General features: G+C 40.7%; 2 protein-coding genes across 3 annotated transcripts in view; both read right to left on the bottom strand.

Moving 5' to 3' along the window:
- LOC125898957 (E3 ubiquitin-protein ligase CBL-like) overlaps nt 1-11650 on the bottom strand; it is a 30714-nt gene extending 19064 nt beyond the window's left edge. For both annotated transcript variants that reach the window (XM_049593055.1, XM_049593054.1), the window contains exons 1-4: nt 11174-11650; nt 4922-5169; nt 1652-1798; nt 158-314 (exon numbers count right to left, since the gene is read on the bottom strand). In XM_049593055.1, the coding sequence (XP_049449012.1) occupies nt 158-314; nt 1652-1798; nt 4922-5169; nt 11174-11317 (696 nt within the window). In that variant the 5' untranslated portion in view covers nt 11318-11650. The remainder of the gene's footprint in view (nt 1-157; nt 315-1651; nt 1799-4921; nt 5170-11173) is intronic.
- Nucleotides 11651-14590: 2940 nt separating this feature from the next.
- Nucleotides 14591-18621, bottom strand: alkbh4 (alkB homolog 4, lysine demthylase). The gene is made up of 3 exons (XM_049593090.1): nt 18489-18621; nt 16963-17151; nt 14591-16577 (listed from the first exon to the last, which is right to left on the bottom strand). Exons 1-3 carry the CDS (start codon nt 18603-18605, stop codon nt 16056-16058), a joined length of 828 nt encoding a protein of 275 aa, XP_049449047.1. The 5' UTR covers nt 18606-18621; the 3' UTR covers nt 14591-16055.
- Between the last annotated feature and the right edge of the window lie 1036 nt (nt 18622-19657).

Genomic DNA, 19657 nt, shown 5'->3' on the forward strand with positions numbered 1-19657 from the left:
AGACACTATCAACCCACTGAGTACTGCCATTAGCATCAGGCTAGCAAAGAATGTTATTTCTTCATAGTGGGGGATTTAAAGGAACAAAATTCACAGATAATGTCTTGGCATAGGCTATGGCGTAGGGTCTGCCACACGAGTATAAATCCCGCTTTACCTGGAAGAGCCTGGTGAAGATGTCAAACTCAAAGACAGAGATGTAGTCGTTGCAGGTGAGGTCGATGGTGGACTTGAGAGCCATGGCCTCCAGGCCCGAGCTGATCGGGTGAAACTCGTGGAGAGCTTGACGAAATGTCCTCCAGGGCACGATGGTCCTGCAACACACGGGAAGGGGGGGGGGCGGGGGGCAGAAAGTTACAGGTTTTGAAGGAACTTATATATTCATAAGTTTGAATATCACAGTCTCAAAACCTAAAGCTCAGACAGTAACTTACTAAACACTGGACACCTACAGCTTATGACAAGTTAGAGTTTAGACTTTTGTAAAGCCACTCTGAATTAAATTTAAGAACAATTATACAATAACCCCCACTGAAGGGCAACATGAACTCACATTAGTTATGTAGGGTTAGGGAGAATTTTGCCAAAATGTTTATTGTAACATAAAACATGACTTTCTCATCTCGTGGTGGAGATAAGGGCACAACAGAATGGGTAAACATGTTGCATTTGTTGGCGAGTTTTCTGGGTGGCATTGTGTTTCTGCACCCTGCGTGTGAGATTCCATTGCCTTGATTCCCATTATGCTGAGTTTAAAACATGTTTGGCATTAAATGACACAGCCTCAAATGCTTTGCCTTATACCGGTGTCAGCCACGCCATCAAGTCTTGGTTAAAAGGCCCATTTTAGTTGAATTTATATTTCCCCATGTTGTGACAGTGGATCCTCTGCTCTGAGCATCCTGGCCAGAAAATAAATGTTAGCGTTGTTGGTTCTACTATCCTAATCTTCGTGAGATTAATATGAGAGACGTTTGGTAAATTGCTTTAGAAATATAAAAGTTACCAATTGTTTAAAGACTTTACAATGCTCCATCAGAAAAAAAACCCGATTTGTAAAATCCTACTTCATGTCTTAGCTTTTTAATACATTTTAATACCAATTAATGTCCTCATTTTAAGATAAAGATTGACTTAAGACATTTTAATACCAATTAATGTCCTCATTTTAAGATAAAGATTGACTTAAGACATTTTAATACCAATTAATGTCCTCATTTTAAGATAAAGATTGACTTAAGACATTTTAATACCAATTTAAGGCCTCATTTTAAGATAAAGATTGACTCAAGACATTTTAATACCAATTTAAGGCCTTATTTTAAGATAAAGATTGACTTAATACATTTTAATACCAATTAACAACAGTCGACTTTTGTAGCCGCTAGTTCTCTGAAGTTGGTGTGTCTGGGCCTTTAAGACTTTTTAAGGATCTGCAGAAACCCTGCAAACAGAATCTGTGTGAATAAAAGGCTGTAACAGAGTCAAATTTAACTTACAAAAATAGAATTGAATGTAAAAACGTGTGAAACAAGCTCTAATCATGAAACTAAACACCTGAATTAAAGCTGCAGAACATTTAAAATCACAAACCAAAAGAAACATAAACTTTTAACATACCAAACTACAGTAACCTAAAGTAGAAACTCACTTGTCCCCAAAAGACCTCCTCCAAAATTCAGCAGCATCAGCTTTGGTGATCCTGAAGTTGTCACCCTGAAATAAGCCGTTGGGGAAGATGGCTTTCAGCTCCGCCAGCATGTGACTGAAGATCAGAGACAGCTTGGTGAGGTTCCGCCTGAGTGGGAGAAGAGGAAACAAACACAAGTGATAAGACTGAGCTCCAGCGTTTGTCCAAATTCATATCACTGGTCTGAGATTATTAACAAACATACTGAATGTGCTTATCTAGAACTACACAAGGCAAATCACACCTGTATTTACTGAACATATCTTTAATATTATTCACACTTCCCGAGTTCCTCTGAGAGCTTTTCAGTCAACTTCCACATATTACGGCAAAAAGAGACGCAAGACAAACTTTAAAATGTTCGGCTTTACTTCTACTTCTTCTTCTACTTATTCTAATATGGGAGTCAAAGTAGGGATGGGAATTTATAAGATTTTATTGACATCAATGCTGTTATCGCTTGTGCTCATCAGTCCCATTTTTTCATTGGTCACATAACTGATTCCCAATTCTGGAAGCTTGGAGCTTTATTTGGCCCCCTTTCCAACAAGATAGCATGACATGGCTGGTGCTAATGGATACCTTAGGTCTCAAGTTTAATTTCATACCCGTGTCTTCACTGTGGCTTTAAAACTGAGCCTGATAGAGCAGGTTTTATTTGCTAAAAATTAATCTCTCCATAAGCTCTGCCTGTCACACCTGCTGTTTGTTCACATTTTCTTTTTCCAGACATCTGGCTGTTGCCTCTTCTCCTTTCATTGTCTTGTTCTCTCTGTACTTTGACTTTTCTTAAAGGAGCCCCTGATTTTTGGTGAGGCATTCTGACTTAGCTCATCAGGGTCCGCTTCACATTTACATTAACAACACTGAGTTCTGTGCATCACACACATGACCCATGTCAGATGGACCACACCATTTCACAGTACCTGCAGGGGGTGGGAGTATCAGATGGCATGTTGAAATGTGTTTTAATTATAAAATGACATTTATTTATCATGCAAACACATTTAACTTGTATTGTCAGTGATTTTAGTCAGTAAGTAAATTGTTGTACCTGATTCCTTTACATGCCCCCCCCCCATGCATTAGCTGTTGGTTTAAAAGATGTTTTAGCATGTTGCTGGTGTTTCCATCCCCACTTTAAATTCTCGTCTTACAGACTTTACAACCAGAGCTGTAGCAACAAATTTTGGGTCCTAAGCATGAGCATTCTGTCTGGGTCCCCCCATCCTTTCTGTCTGAATCCAAAGCCCTTTTTACACTGACTCCTCAAGATGGGAATTTCACGCAATTATGCCGCCCCGCCATTGTTTATAAAAGGTACAACCGTGGAATGGGGGGACAGAGTTGTCTTGCCTTTAAGTCGGCATTAGAGGAAGAAATGATGTCTGTATAAACAGGACAGCCAGAGGGACAGGATCATGGGTAGCCCTGGTGTGATGGTTTGATGTGTGCAAGTAGCTGATAGCAGTTAGCAGCTAACTCCAAAAAAAAAAACAAAAAACCAGTGGTTGAAAATGTCTGCAAATTGGAAAAACAATGAGGCCTGGAGAGCTCCTTACCTTCCGGGCAGAGGAGGAGATCAGCCACCATATAACAGAGACAGTAAATGATTGTTACTGCCATTCTTAATGTTTATAAAGCTCTGTAGTCGCATGTTATATATCACACTAAAAGGCCGCCACTGTTGTTACATGTCACGCCTCTTTTGATTCCACAAAGCCGGGATGCAGTGTATAATCACACACTGGAGCAGAATGATGCCATAGTCGTTTAGTTGCAAAGGTGGCATAAAGAACGGTCTTCATAGTCCCACTTTCCCCACTATGACACCCCTGATTACAAGCAGCACTGCTGTCATCTTTCTTCATGAAATGAAGCCACATTTGAACCTTTTCTTTCTAAGTTTCCAGCAGCGTAAACGTATGAGTTTGACATTGTACTTTTGCAACGCGCAAATGAAAAACATCAATAAAATGAAATGATAAACTAGAAGGTATATGTCTAATAGATCGAACAACTTCAAACTGGTTCTCAATTTCCATCCCTATCAAAGGGTGTAACTTTAAAATGTAGCCTTCTCTACAAGCTAAATCAAACTTCCTCTTTTCAGTGTTTTAATATCTATAGATTTTTTTGATTCATGACAGAATTTTCAGCTAAAAGGAGCCCACTATTTTCTAATTTGAAAATAAATTCACAAGGATGGAGTGGTGTGAGCGATTGCATGCACCTGCTGATGGGGGCAGACAGCGAGTGACTGAAGACGCCAACAGGTCAGCTACCTAGAATGAACTCAGTAAATCCCCTGTGACTGATACATTTGCAGACGTTCACAATAGTTGTTGATGCAGAGCATCTATGAGGAAATGCTTGATAAAAATCAGAGTGCGTCAGAGGAAGGATGTACTTTTGCTTAGCAATGACTTTCTGAGAAACAGAGGAAGTGGATGTGATTGCGACAGTCTAATCATGCCACCATCATACATCTGATTTAACTTGTGTTCACATGGCTGGTGTATTTCTACGAAAATGTCATAGGTTAGATTTCATCACAGTGTTACAACAGTGTAAAAATGGAGTGTGGAAAGTTTCGACTTCACATGAACATATCATGTTTCTTTTTTTAAGAAATCATAAAAATAGAGGAAAGCAGTGTCATTCATTCGTTGTCTGACCTGTTTAAAGCACATACAAGCACTGTATTTAGGGCAAAAGGTCCTTGCCAACCTAGTGGTGAATGCACAGAGTATGGCTGTTGTTCAAATGAGGCCACTGCAACGTAAATGACTTTGACATGTTTCTTAATTTTAAAAATAAAAAAGTAACAGAGATTCACTGAATTACTTTACTTAAAATTTTGTTGTTAGCTTGGAAAACGTTAGCGTCTTCCTTGTATATACAAAAGACTGAATATATACAAAGGCATGAACACTTAGATGAGACAACCTATTCCAAATCAACCAATACTGAGCACAAGTAATCCACAAAGAATTAACTTTGACACTTGTAACACAGATGTGGCTTCAGTCAGCTGCAGTACTGCTAATCAGGCAGTTTTATACAATCATGATCTTCAGGGTTCATTTCATAAAAACAGAGCCAACTCAAACAACGCTAAGTCTGATCTCTGTAACATCTGTTAAACACTTTCCCTGCGTCATTACTCCTTTCCCCTGCCTGCTTCCCCCCACTGGGAATGACTGACATTTCATCAGGATATAGGTCTACCTGGGCTGGGAGTTCTCCTCGTACATCCTCTCCTTGGCCTCTTTAAAAAGGCTCATGGTCTGCTTCGTCTTGTTGGTCAAGTTCTCCATGACCACGCGAAAATACTCATTCTCCCCAAGGATCTCCATTTTGCCCTCATATCGGGACAAAATGGTGCGTAGGTGCTGGTAGGTGTCCGGCAGCAGGTCCAGGATGTAGGGTGGGCTGTTCTTCAACGCCACCTTGGGGTTCTGGCACAAACGCACCACCTAGATAGGAAGCACAAAGACTGTATTAAAGGAGGGGTTCGTGATTTTTAAAGGCTGTCTTGACAGAAACAGTCCAGCATACTGAGTACTGAAATTGCTTGCTAGAATCATCCCTGCTGTCCATACTGGCAATTACAAGATCCTCCACATCAACAACTTAAGGCTTGGGTATACTTTTTGCATTTAAAATGTGACAGGTGAACGCGTGCAAGCTGTTCCATTCGTAGTAGAATTGAGAGTGGGCATCAGCCACCAGCAGTTAACAGCAGGGCTGGGATGTGCGCATACCATCCTCCTACTGCCAACACTGGTTGAAACTGACACTAAAGCCCCTTTAACACTGCCTCTTTAAGGCGGGAATTTCACACTGTTATGCCACCTCGCCGTTCCGTATAAAATGTACAATTGTGGAATAGGGGGACAGAGCTGTCTCGCCTTTACGCCGGCATCGGAGGTAGTAAAAGCGTCAAAATAATCTCTGTTTAAACAAGACAGCCAGCAGGACACAACCATGGGCAGCGTGGGTTTGACATTTAGACGACATGTTATGTATACAACCCACCATCCGGAGATTTAAAAAGTAGCTAGTAGTAGATAAGCCCCCCCCACCTAGGGGAGACACTGCAAAGTGATATCTCAAGGACTCCTGAGCGAATTTCTTCACATTTAGTACAAATGTCCACTTGGACTCAATGATGAACTGATCAGTTTTGGTGGTGCATGGTCACTGTGACCTTGCATCCATCTCATTCTCTTGTTTAACTCAAGTGTACACAATATCTCAAGAACTCCTTAAGGGATTTCCTTTAAATTTGACACAAACGTCCACTTGAACTGAGGAATGAACTGACTGGAATTTTGCAGTTGAAGGTCAAGGTTACTGTGACCTCACAAGATATGTTTTTGGCCATAACTCAAGAATTAATTCGCTAATTATGACGAAACTTCACACAAATGTCTAACAGGATAAAATAACGAAGTGATGACATTTTATATCCAAAAGGTCAAAGGTCAACTTCACTGTGACATCATAATATTCTGCATAAAACATTTTTCTGTCCATTACTCAATGCATGCAACTACGAAGTGTTAATTCTAGTTTGGTTTTAGAGACCCAATGTGTAGGGCTTAGTTACATCTAGCAGTGAGGTTGCAGAACTGAAACTTTTTTTCCGAGTGCAAAGCATGTAGAAGAATTATGGTGACAGACACGAAAACGCAAGTGGCCCAATCTAGAGCCAGTGTTTGATTTGTCTGTTCCGGGCTACTGTAGAATATCATGGCACACCTGGTGTGACAGGACCCACTGCGTGTGTAGATATAAGCAGCTCATTCTAAGGTGACGAAAACGCAACGAATCTTATTTTCAGATGATTAGAAACTACCCAAACTGTAAATGGATGCTCCTGAATCCTCCACAGGCGACCTTTAACTTATTTTATACAGTTTGTTTTTTAAAAGCTATGTGCCGTACATGGCAAAAAAATTGTGAGAGCTTTGCTTTACAACATGACAGTTAATAACAAATGTTTTGTTTACTTCAGGACTGAGGGAACAGAGTTGGGAGATGTGGTTAAAGATGATGCAACTGCAGACTGCTCCACTGTTGTGCAGTCCGTCAGACAAAACTCCTCACAAAAAAACTCCAGTAACTAATTTTCTTATTTTGTCATTAAAACATATTATCATTATAAAATTCCACTGCAAAGAAACAACATTACTGTGTTACTGTATTATTACCCAGCCAGTCCTAAGTGGAAGCATATGACCTGCGTTGAAAAGAAGTTTTAAACCCTCTGACTGCAAAAGGGATCAGTCAGTTCCATGTGACACAAAGACATCGTACTATAGATGTAAATGAGGCAGCACAGCCACCTCTTTGCACAGCACACTGCACAACAGGCATGCAAATAGTGTACTATACTCTGTCTTATCTGATAGCTGCCTCTCTTCTTACTCCAGCCCTCCTGAATTAATCTCTTGTGAACTCTTGTCTCCTCATCCCTCTCTCCTGTCTGCCTCAGTTAAGATTGTGGAAAAGATAAACAGGAGTGACATTCGGCCATGAATATACAAAACTAAGCCTTTTGTCCACACACACACACACACACACACACAAACGCACCTTTTTCAGTCTAACACCAAACATTAGCTAGGTGTAGTCCCACAGACACCCATTGGCCCTTGAGGTGTTTCCACAAAGTCATTTAAAAGATTACCGTCCCTGACCTAATTCACTAAAATTATCCCAATTAGATAATGCATCAGGGACACTGTTGTACTCCAATTTTGAGGGTTCAATTCTCCCAGACAGACGAAGCAGACAGCTCCAAAACTAAAAGCTTAAGTTACTGCCAAAATACCTCTCTGAGACTAAATCTAGTGAAATGTCTATTAAATGAGAGAACATCTGTTTCACAATAGATAACTTGGGCTTGGCAATATATAGATGTTATACCTATGTTGTGATATGAGAATAGATATTGTCTAATGGTGCTTTCACAACTCACCTTAAAACGAACTCAGATCCATTTGCAAGGTTTGTGCAGTTCATTTGGGCTGGTTTGATAGCTGCCTCTCAAACCCTGGTGCGGACCAAACAACCGAACCGAGACCTCTCAAAAAGGTGGGTCTCGGTTCACTTCCAAATGGACTCTGGTGCAGTTTGTGGTTTGAAAGAAAATGAACCACAGAGTTTTATGATAGCAGATATGTGATTTTAGCAGGATTTCAACAGCTACACTGATAATAAATCCATCTGCTTATCGTGACATCTGTCCGCGATCCATTAATTGATCCTGATAAAGGCCACGTATATCCCATAATCCAGTGCTTCTCAAATGGTGTGCCATGATGCAAGTCCAGGTGCGCCGCAGGATTTTATGATAACTACACATTATTGCAAAATTCAACTGGGCCTATACAAAAGGTTATGAATGAACTTTTAATTGTGTGTATCAGTATTTTGTACACACCCATTTCCTAATAAAGAGGCAAACTCCACCTGAAAAATACAATCTAGTTTTTTTTTTTTTTTTTTAAACTTTGCAGGGAACCTATTTGTAACTGTTCACACTTAGGCATCATAACTGTGTGACACATCACATTATCTAACATTATTTTTTCCGTTTGAATGGATGTGTTCTTGGTGTTTTGATGTAACTTTAATAAGTTTTGAAAAGAAAATGAATTCTTAAATAATTTCATTAATCTTTCATAGGTAGCGGTTGGTTGTCAATTGTTAGTTGATATTAGTAAACAAAAACAAACATTTATGTCGTGATAAGAGTGATAAAACACATTACAGAGACTGCTGTGGACACATATAAATGCAAGTGTGCCTTGAGATTTTGGCTCGCCCTTTGGTACCACTGCCATAATCTATTTATGATAATCAGGGCTCGACAGTACGAGCATTTCACTCGCATTTGCGACTAAAAATAGGTGTGTGCGAACTGTAAAAAATATTTAGGGGCACATGTGCGCATAAAAAAAAATCAGCCGAAGCAGCCTATATTTTTGTCAATAAAAAAATATGATAATCTAAGCGCAAATGTTCGAGGAACTCCAGCCGCTTTCCCTCTTCCCGGTGTGACACGGTTATGGGCGGTTTTCCAAGCCACTGTCGGCACAATGAATATCGTGTGCGACACCAAGGGTAGAGGTGCCGCTTTGTCAGGCATTGCTGCCCTCTCCATAGACAAACAATGGGACAGCCAGCGCAAAGCGGTTTTACAGCTGATCATGTGTAGAGGCCTTTAGGGACCGTTCGCCACAGTACCGCTGCTGGGCAGGGTGGAAATAAAGCCCTTTTCACACAGAGTGCGCAAAGTGCAGACCTCCGCCGACGAACCCATTTATTGTGTATGTGTTACCGCAGTGCAAGAGTGCACCTCTCTGCCGCCGAGCTGAGCGGCGCGCGCCGCCAGCCTGCACTCGAATTGAATTTTTTTTTGAATTTCACTGCAATGCGCTGTGGACACCTCGGCGCCGCGCGTCCAATAGCAGAGCAGAGCCTGAAGTAGACCCGAAAGCGGTCACCATGGAGCTGTAGCTCCTGTACGAGCCTGTACTCCCCCAAATCCTGTCCTCTGCGCCCTACCCCGCAGTGGGCGCCGCGAAAGCTCTGTGTGAAAGAGGCTTAAGTCCTGCAAAGTTTCAGAGGACCTGGAGAATGTTTTAGGATAGTAATAACATTATATAAGATAATCATATTGCAAAGATAATATATATATATAAGATAATAACATTAAAGACAACATTAAATTGCAATACTTTTTCAAAACGATGATTTTACCTTTCTGTACATTTTGTATACAAATTCATTAAATAATTTTGCTTGTAAATGTCTATTTGCATCACGTTTATTACGGAAAACACATTATTTGATCAATTTACATTGTGCCCCTAAAGTTCTTTGTGCGCTCCTTACTTTTTCAACTTAGGAGCACATGTGCTCCTTGGGAAAAAAGTTAGCGTCAAGCCCTGATAATGCATACATGTAACCACGGTAACACATATGAACATCAGAGGTGCAGACTTCGACTCGAGTCAGATTTGAGTCAGTTTTGTTTTACTTTAGACTCAACATGTTCAAATCAAAATAGACTTGCAACTCGACTCGGACTTTCAGGGTGTTTTCACACTTGGTCCTTTTCAGCCCTCTAAGCGGACTCAGAGCAGTGACTCAGCATTTTTTGTGCAAATGTGAACACTGGCTTCAAGTCTGCGGTACGGTTAACTTAACCTGTGCCTTGTGAACACAAAGCACTCCGGGTCCACTTTACCTTTTGCTTTTATATTATAGCACTCCAGTTTTGCCGTAGACAGATCACACGCTATTTCAGCGGGACGCATAATAACACAACAGAACCATGGCCCCAAGTTACGACAGGACGACCAGTGGACGAGGAGCACTTTGGTCTGATGATGAAACAACTGCATTCCCCCAGATATGGAACGAGGAAATCATCATCAACTGTCCACAACGCAAAGAAATGCCAAGGTTTTCCTCCAATTTAAATTCATAACCACACTGCAGAGCCATCAAAGCCATCAAAGTAAAAACAAAGCTACATCAATATATATTATATATAGTGTGAACAGAAAGCGGACTGAGGCCCCATCAGAGCTGAAGTTGACCAGAGAGAGAACTGAGTCCTTTTTCAAATGAACTGACAATGTGAATGCAAGAAGAACTGAGTCCCTTTTCTGTCGGTCCACTTTTTGGTCCACTTTAAGAGGTCTGAGTTCGGTTCATTTAAAAAGGACCAAGTGTGAAAACAGCCCCTTGCTGCATGTCACCCCCTCTCCTTCACCCCCTCTCCTTCTCCCCGTCACGCTAATGACTGTCCCGTTGATAAAGGAAAAAAATCCCTAAAAATCCCTTTAAAAAAATAACAAGATTATGCATGCGTAATATAATGCTAATTCCACTACAGAAGAGAGCTGATGATCACTACGACTTTGTGAGGGGAAAAAATGGATACATCAGTATGGGTTGTCAGCCAAATACGTTGTTATAAATCAGCATAACGGATATCGCCAAAACATTCTACATCATAAATTCCTAGTTAGATCCAACGATAATTTCTGTTTCTAAAATTAGCAGTAAAATAAATACAAAATACAGCCATTTTTTTTTTAAAAAAAAGTCTTTAAAAAAATTATTTGACTTACTTCCTTCTTTCTACACCACTCTCTCCCCTCTCATAAATAACGAACAGTCCCTTACAGCCTCTTTTATATTTGTAGGTGTTTTATATTTACATATTACACATTTACACACAGATGATGTTGAGACAAATCTATCTCCATCTCAGGTGTAAGAAAACAACATGTTTTGTCCATACTGATGATGAAAAAGAGGGAAGTAAGGCTGCATGGTTTTTTTTTCTGATGTAAAACTCCTGATGACTGACAAAAGTCAAGTGACTCATTTTCAGTTCCATGTTTTGTGTTTTTAACGGTTTCTTTAATTCTGATATAGACACGCAGTCAGTACCTTATCCATGAGTTTCCAGCATTTCTCCACCATTTTCTTATCGACCACGGCAGGTTGGTGAGGCTGGAGAGGCTGTTGGTGGGGCTGAAAGGCGTCCTTCATCAAGCCGATGAGACCGGCGCCCCTCCTCGGATTTCCGGCCATTAAGTCGGTCGGCGACCGGGGTTTAGCCCCGGGGCTGGTGACTGACAACCAGGGATTATTCTTGACACGTTTTCCAACAAGCCAGCCGCTGTGTTTGCGCCCTGTCTGTCCTCAGCACTTGTGATGACTTGTCATGCAGAGGCTGTTGAAGAGCAGAACAAAAAGGCTGTGTGTACACTGGACGCGACGCAGCTAGCTAACAAGCTACATCTGAAAAGCCTCTTCTCACTTTAACTCCGTCGCCAGATACGAGCTGAGGACATACTCGTTGTGTTGCTATGTCTGCTGCCAGAGAGCCAGCGACCTCCTCCTGGCGACGGCAACTTAAAGCCCCCTGAGAAATGGGGCCGGCTTGTAATAAACTCGGGGTGTTAATAAGCCTCATAGAGCGATCAACAAACAGGTTGAGCAGCAGTTCAGCCAACGAAAAGCCAGCAGAGTAAACACGGATGTCCGGCTGCGGCCTTCAAAATAAAAGCATCACCAATGAACATGCAAATAAAAAATAAGGCAAAGTTGGTCTCAGACAGGTGTGTGTGTGTTGATGGAGGAAGTATTCTGATAACCGAGTAAACTAAATACAGCAAAAGGCCAGATAAAGTCCTGCACTAAGAGCAGTGCTTAAATGTAAGGGACTGTTCTTTATTTAACTGAAGACAGGGGTGGCTGGGTGTGACATCTTTTTTACCCTCCCCAAAGCCACAAATATTTTTCCTTGGGCCTCCCTGAGCAGTGTTGGGCAGTAATGCATTACTATTAAGGCGGAATTTAAACTTCTGCACTGATTCAATGCCATACCTACGGTGTAGGCTCTGGGTTGACATAGTGCCTCTTTGATTTGTGTAACTGTGTTTGAAATTGTCTTAAGCCATGTTTAATACATGTTTAATGTGTGTTTAATATGTGTTTAATGTGTGTTTTGAATCAACTAAACTTTACAGCACTTCAGAGAAACCCTGCCGCTGACTAGTGTTTTGGAGGTGTAACTAAGAATGACACAGACACAACCCTGCACAAGTATAAATGCTCACATCATAGGCCATGTGCGTAGGCTAGACCTGAACTTTCTACTTTCTAATTAACAGTGTCTCAGCTTGTTACTGTTGCTAAAATTGGTCAATTTTTTGCCATATTAAACTACAAACATTATTAATCATAATTAAACAAGTCTGAACCATAAAATGTGATCAGGTTTTGAACCTTCTCCACTTTCCTGTCAGGACCGGCTGCAGACTGACTTGACAAAGATTGCTGCCATCTTGTTTTTACACTGATTGTTGTAATGTGCTCTTATTACCACTAGATGACACAAAAAAGTGTCCATGAACATGGACAACAGGTCTAAGTTAAGTAGAATGAAGTATTAGGTCAAGTAAACCCAAAATGTGGTGTCCTCATATGAGGACAGAGGGTCTCAAGAGGATATTACTTTCTCCTGTAACTTATTACAAAAAAAATCAGTAATAATGTTACTGTTACCCCAAAACAAACTCGTTACAATGTTACTTTTCTTATCACATCACTACTGACATGAAATACAACAGTCACATCAGCGGACTCATTTTAGTGATCGTCGTGCTGTGCAGGCACGTCACAAAGCAGCAAGCTAGTTTGGAAGATGGAAGCACTTATTTTAGTTACTTTGATTTTGTCGGGTGGAAAGATGACAAGAACACTGTTGCTGCAGATAGTCGGACAAAAACTCTTTCCACTGTGAAAAACACGTTGTCAAACGTCCGCTCTGAAACATTTACTACCCAGACAGCATTTGAATGTGGGGCCCATGTGGGTAGTAAATGGGTTGACAAATGGGCCCTACATGGGATTGTCCATGGGCTCCATATTGGCCACATGCCAACTGCCCACATGAGTGGGTTTACATAAGTGAGTCCCACATGGTTATGCTAGGGCTACCTGGGTACCAAGTGGGTATGGGCCCAAAAAGGGCATCTTATCTGGAGCCCACTTGGGTAAACCCACCCATGTGGGCAGTTGGCATGGGGCCAATATGGAACCCATGAACAGTCCCATAGTCCCATATAGGGCCCATTTTTCAGCCCATTCACTACCCACATGGGCCCCACATACAAATGTTGGCGGGGTACAACCGGCAGCACAACAACGTTAAGCTCCAGGAAATACACCCCACCAAAGAGCCCTCTTCGCCCACACTGGCTAAACAACCAGGCAGCTGCAGCTACAAAAAGGTAATGAAGCTTGTGGATGAAATGATGCTCCATGAGTGACTCTCGGTGTTTCTGGTAGAACCTTGGGAAAATAGGCAGACAGGCAACTGAAGACCCCCTCAGGTCAAAAAATAAATAAATAAAAAGCTATCGAGCCTTAGCTACAGTCACCGGTGATTACAATGATGTTCACACAGAGGCACACGTCGGAATCTGGGGGAGATACACAGTTACCAATTTTATGGGGTGTAACAGAAAAGTAATGTAACGAGTAGTGTAACGAATTATTTTTGGCAGGGAGTAGTAAGTAATGCTTTTACTTTTGAAAAGAGTAATGAGTAATATATTACATGTTTAGAATCACCAGCCCAACACTGGCCCTGCTTGTTTTAGGAAAAATGCATGACCCTCTGTCCGCTATAAATTAGTCATTAGATTTTGAAACGTACCCTTTGTTCTTGTTTGAAAGTTAAAGGCAGATTAACACAAAAAGTGTTTTAGCAGCTGGAGGCGGCTTCTTGTAATTAATTTTAATAAGAATAAAATTTTCGCTCGCTATTTTTGCATTGCTATGTGCCTCATGTTTCTGCCACAGTGCACACTGTGATGATGGGCCGTAGTGCCTCGTTATAAATACAGAGTTTTATAAATCCCACACAGGACTTAAAATACAATTTTGTGGAGGTTTTATTATCTTGACAATTTCTTGTTTCTTATCTGTGAAATTAAGTAAATGAAATCTTTACTTCCACTGAGGGAAATAAGGGTTTCAGCTTACAGGTCTGCATTGCCACGATATGCAATTACATTTAGGGAGGTGCACATCAGGCCACAGCATAGAGTACGCGTCTCCTCAGAGCCTACAGTGTAGATATGATGTCAATTTGACGCATAAGTATAAATCTCACTTAAAAGTTGAAGATGAAATCCTGGAGTTGAAAAGGGGTTCTAATGGATTATAATAAATGGTGTAATTGGTGTAAAAAGCTGTATGTTGGGATGAAATCTCTGACACCCCTGTTTCCAGTCACAACTGCAAGAAACGTAAGTATGCATTCTACATAAAAAAACAAGGTGAGGCTGAGCGTGTATGAAAAAAAATGTTTTTCTTTATTAAAGACAGAGATGATAAAGATAAAAGTCTGCAGAAAAATACAACGGACCAATTAAATGAAGCCAGTTATGACATAGAAGGACAACTGTTATTCAGGACTGTGTCAGGTGACAGATCCTTTGATTCAATTTTGTGACTCAGAGTTTTTGTTTTAATTCCATTTTCATGCATTATAGATTTGTTTACAAGGCAGATAAGCAAAATATTAATTTAATGTGATCACTAGTGCAGAATATTTGTCTGTATGTGTCATCAACAACAGTAACAACCGCATATGTGAAGGACAGTAGGTCTGAAACATATCACTACATTTATATAACTCTATTTGATAGACATTTGGGTATAAACTTTGATTTATAAAGGCACCAAAGAAGCCTGGACCTCCTCCTCTGGTATTAAGGCCAGGACACACCAAGCTGACGGTCAGCCATCGGTCAGGGTTTGGCAGTTGATGAGCGTCTGTTGCCCTAATCAATGCAGTGTGTCCTGCACCGTTGTCCCTCGTCTGCTTTTTTTTTGGGCAATTCAGCATGTTGAATCAAGAAGGTATAACTGTAGCTGGAGCAGCTATATGACTTACCCACCGTACCTACACGTCAGTCCACGATCCTTCACTCCTTGGCCCACAATCAAAAGCCCCGACAAATACACTAGTTAGCAATTAGCTAGCCATGAAGTATTAGATTTAAAAGAGAGGTGGTTAGGGTTAGGGTATGTTAAGGGTTTCATCTCGTCACTGCTACAGTGAATTATGTCCTCATTTATAATAAATTATGAAGTGGATAACTGCTACTTTTGGCCTCATATTTATTCACAACAATGTCACGTTGTAGCACTGCTCAGATAATAGTCAATGGTTTTTAGGGGCTTGTCGTGTACACTACAAATGAAATGTGTCTGCAGCTGTACATGTATGTTAAATTGGAGATGTTGGAGCCCGTCGGAGAATGAAATCCCTCACAGTGAATGAGAAGAGAAATGAAAGTGAGGAAAGTAAACAAAGAGCTAAAGTCAAGAGGGAGTGAGACCAAAACAAAGTTGTTACATAAGGTCAGATTATTTTTTAGTCACTGAGCTCTTTAGCAGAAATGTTTCCTGACAGTTTGTGTTATCATTCACTGAAGCACGGTGCATTAGATTTTGTTGTTAATGTGCTAACTGGCTAACTAGCATCAAGACGCTCCGATTTCCCTTTTTTGATGACGAATACAGACCACCGCTGTCTGCTGGTGTGGAGAGTAATTTCCTGTCACACAGGTGCAGAACGTATGTGCTGGTTGACAGTCAGCTGCAGTCTTTGTGGTTTCATGTGCAACTTTTTGGCTGAGACAAAGCAAAGTCTGGTGACGCAGCGAGGGGCCTTTGTCGCAGCTAGTTCTCTGAAAATAGTTTGGTGTGTCGGGCCTTCACAGCCTTCCTTATGTCTCATCAGACGAGCCTATATTGGAGTTCCTTGAAAGCTCAAAGAAATGTTCGACAGCTGAGCTCCCAGTTCTGCCTGCTGCCCTCCAGGTAGGAACTCTGCAGACAGCTCTCTGTAGGTGCTGCAAACTCTACGCTCCTGGATGTCGTGCCTGTGAATGGCATGTTTCCATCTGTGCCTCGCTTCGCCGTATAACACCACTAAAGATCTGCGAGGAAGACGCACAGCCACGCTGACTTCCTCTGTCAGTCCCAGCTCTGGTAGACCCTGTTCGAGCGACATAGTGAGTGCAGTGTCTGATAACATGTTGATTGTGACCAAGCGCTCCCCCCACAGCCAGGAGTCATCTAGGTGTGGATCGATGGCAGAGCCGCGCTGAGGATGGTAATCCAGATTGCACTGCTCCACTGGTTGAAAGTCTGCTAGACTTGGCTCTTGGTGCATTCGGAGCACTAGTGCTTGGCTCAGAGGAGGCAGTCCACTGAAGCCACCGACACGCACTTTCCTTTTCTTGAAGTTAACTTTCGGGCCAAAGTCCTGCAACGATATGAGAGAAAACTTTTGTTAATGCATCAGAATATTGTAATAATTATAATAATCACTGTGGGATATTCACACTGTCGACTGTTTTATTTCCACAAACTACTGTAGATAGTCTTGCTAAACAAAAGTTACACTGGAAACAATGTCACATTGCACCTACTTGGTCAGTAATGAGCTCAGTGGGTGCAAAACTAATTTACAAGTATTACAGGTTAAATCGCCCAAAGCCAGTACGACAGGTTTGTAACACTGTGACCAGTAAACACACTACTTATGAAGCCCTCGTTCTCTTGTCATTGGGAAGCAGGACCCTAGAAAACCAAATACAAAGAACACATTTGGTCATGTTGTGTGTGCACGCGGACAACATGTGGTCCACCTGTTTCCTTCGGCCAGACTGGGACTCATTCCACACATCCTGGTCCATCGCGCTTATCAGGTTTTTCTCCTCCTCCTCTGATATGAAGTTCTCCCACAGGAAGACACCAGGAAAGGGGAAGGATGCAGCCTCGGCATCCTTGGGAACGGCAAGCCTCGTCTCGGGATTGTAGAGGAAATGATGCACAATCTTCACAGAAAAAACAAAGTAATAATAGTGTCAGGTCGACTCTACGTTCATAATATTACTGATGTCGTCATTTGTGACAATGAGACACAAGGGCAAACACAATAAGGATATTTAGGGTGCGTTATGAATCGCATACTTTTTCTTTTTTTTTTTTTTTAACTTTTAGTAGGTACTGCAGCTGCTCTTAAAAAGTATGTACTGTTGCATGCAGTATGCACACAATCAGGATAGTACTGCATCATAACATTACGTCCTGAACTTTGACCCGCTTGCTTTTTTTTTTATCCGATGAGATCAATCCAAGTGTGCGTAGTTTAACTTTAAAGTTCTAACTGCACAGATTGTAGATTCTACCATTTTATATTCGCAACAGTGAAATTACATCTGCAGTTCTCTTTTAGTTATGTCCTTTTGTTGTTTGTAATATTTATGATTATTTTGTTCACCTAAACAATCAATATTCCCTGTTATTACTAATCGACTAGTCATCAGTTACTCAAATGCGCTGTCATCCATCACTGCAACTTCTGAGAGCTGTCAATCAGTTGTCATCTCTTTGCAGGTCAGTTGATGTGACATATCGTCGCTTGTGCAGAGGATTGTGGGTAAGAGCAGACAGAAAAGCATGCTGGCTTGCTGACTGCAAAATCGGACTGAATGTAGTGAACATTCTCAGCGTGTCTACAGATATTGCTATACAGGTTGCAGCAATATACTGGTGTCAAGATATACTGTGACATTTGCTTATCTACGATATTGCAAAAAATGTACCTCGATGTGAATCTCCCGTTTATTTATCTTTATTTTAGTTATTTTCTAAGGGGAGACTTTTTACACAAACTTCCATTAACAAAATGGTTTCAGTTTCAGTTATAAAACATTTGTTCAACCAACAACAACCCTTCAGTTTTCATTCCTTTAATTAATGACCAGTCTAACTGATAATAATATAAATTCTGTAATACCGTGAAACCGCTATATTATCTGAGATGGTTGTTGTACCATGCCTCACTTATTAGCATAAAGTAGCATAAAGTGAAAATACTCGAGCAAAGTACAAATACCTCAAAATGTACTTTGTTACTTTCTATCACTGACTAAATGTACAGAAACGCGAGAAGCTGGTAGTTAACGAAAGACGTTATTAAGGCGTAATAACGACAAAATACTGTAACAACTAATCGAATAACTTTTTGAGAGCTCATGAAATGTCCTGCGAGGGCACCCGTAGCTGTATTTGAGTGGCGCTAGCAGTCAGTTAGCCAGCTAGCAGAGAGCAGCAGCAGCTGCGGCTGATAAAAACAATATAACATCAGTTTTCAGTCAGACATGTTTACCTTCAGTTCATTCGCTTCCTGTATTCCTTTCTCCTCCACGTCTTCACACCTGAGACACCGCCGGATGCCTTTACAGGCACATGAAGTCACGCCATCCCTGCTGTCAGGAGCCATCATCTTCCTGCATCTTCTTCTTCTCATTTTGGTTTTAATGTAGCGAACCTGTGGGAACAGATAAACACCGCCACCTAGCGGAATGCATGGTCTATCACCCACACAAATGGTTGGAATTAGATTTAAAAGATCAACTGGAGCAGGACCTGGCTCTTACAAATATTTTATCTCAAATAAATAGTATATATGTATAAATACACCCTGCCAGTTGTCCTAATGCCAAATTTACAGACACTGATACTTCTGCTCCCTTTGTAAACATTATATAGAAACTATTTCTCATCTGTTTTTATGTGAAATCTGTAATCTCGTCTCTTATTAAGTTTCACTCCTTTATTATTTGTTATGGTAATAATCAAGATAATAGAGCTCTTGAATATCTAAATAATTTTGGTATTCTAAATGCCTTTTTTTAAACTCACAAACTGAAATTCTCTCAGTCACTTCCTGAATTTTTAAAGGATTTAAAGCTTCTCTCAAATCATTGCGTTTTTTTCTTTTGGAAAATTATGCAACTTTATGCTTGTACCCCTGTTTATCTTTTTTCTTTTATTGTTTCGTCTGTTTGTTTATTGTTATGTAACTGTCTTGAAACACTGTTATTTATACTCTTCACATTTACCTATTTGGTTTTGTTTTTACAACAGATAAGACTTTCTAATTCCACACCAGGGAAATATACCTGTTACAGCAGCTCAAGAGTCAGAAGCAATAAAAACAAGGATAAGATTATTACAAAAATACAAGATAATAGATAACATAACATTCAAATAAAATCAAATCTATATACACTATGTACTTACCGTTCACTTGTACAGATTCTATATGTTAATGATTAATAGTTGCACATGGTGACTGAAATACACTGATGGTGTCATATATTTACTGTACAAATATAGAAATATAGCCTGTAAATGTTATTGCACAGTGGTGATAAATATTGCACAGTAGGAAATTGTTCAGGCATGTATCACAGTATGATAGGGATGCACGAGTTCTGATATCCGATATGCTGATATATAACAATGTCTCCGGCCGATAACCAATAATCGATA

This window comes from Epinephelus fuscoguttatus, linkage group LG12 (assembly GCF_011397635.1).
Source record: "Epinephelus fuscoguttatus linkage group LG12, E.fuscoguttatus.final_Chr_v1".
NCBI classification, from domain to species: Eukaryota; Metazoa; Chordata; class Actinopteri; order Perciformes; family Serranidae; genus Epinephelus; species Epinephelus fuscoguttatus.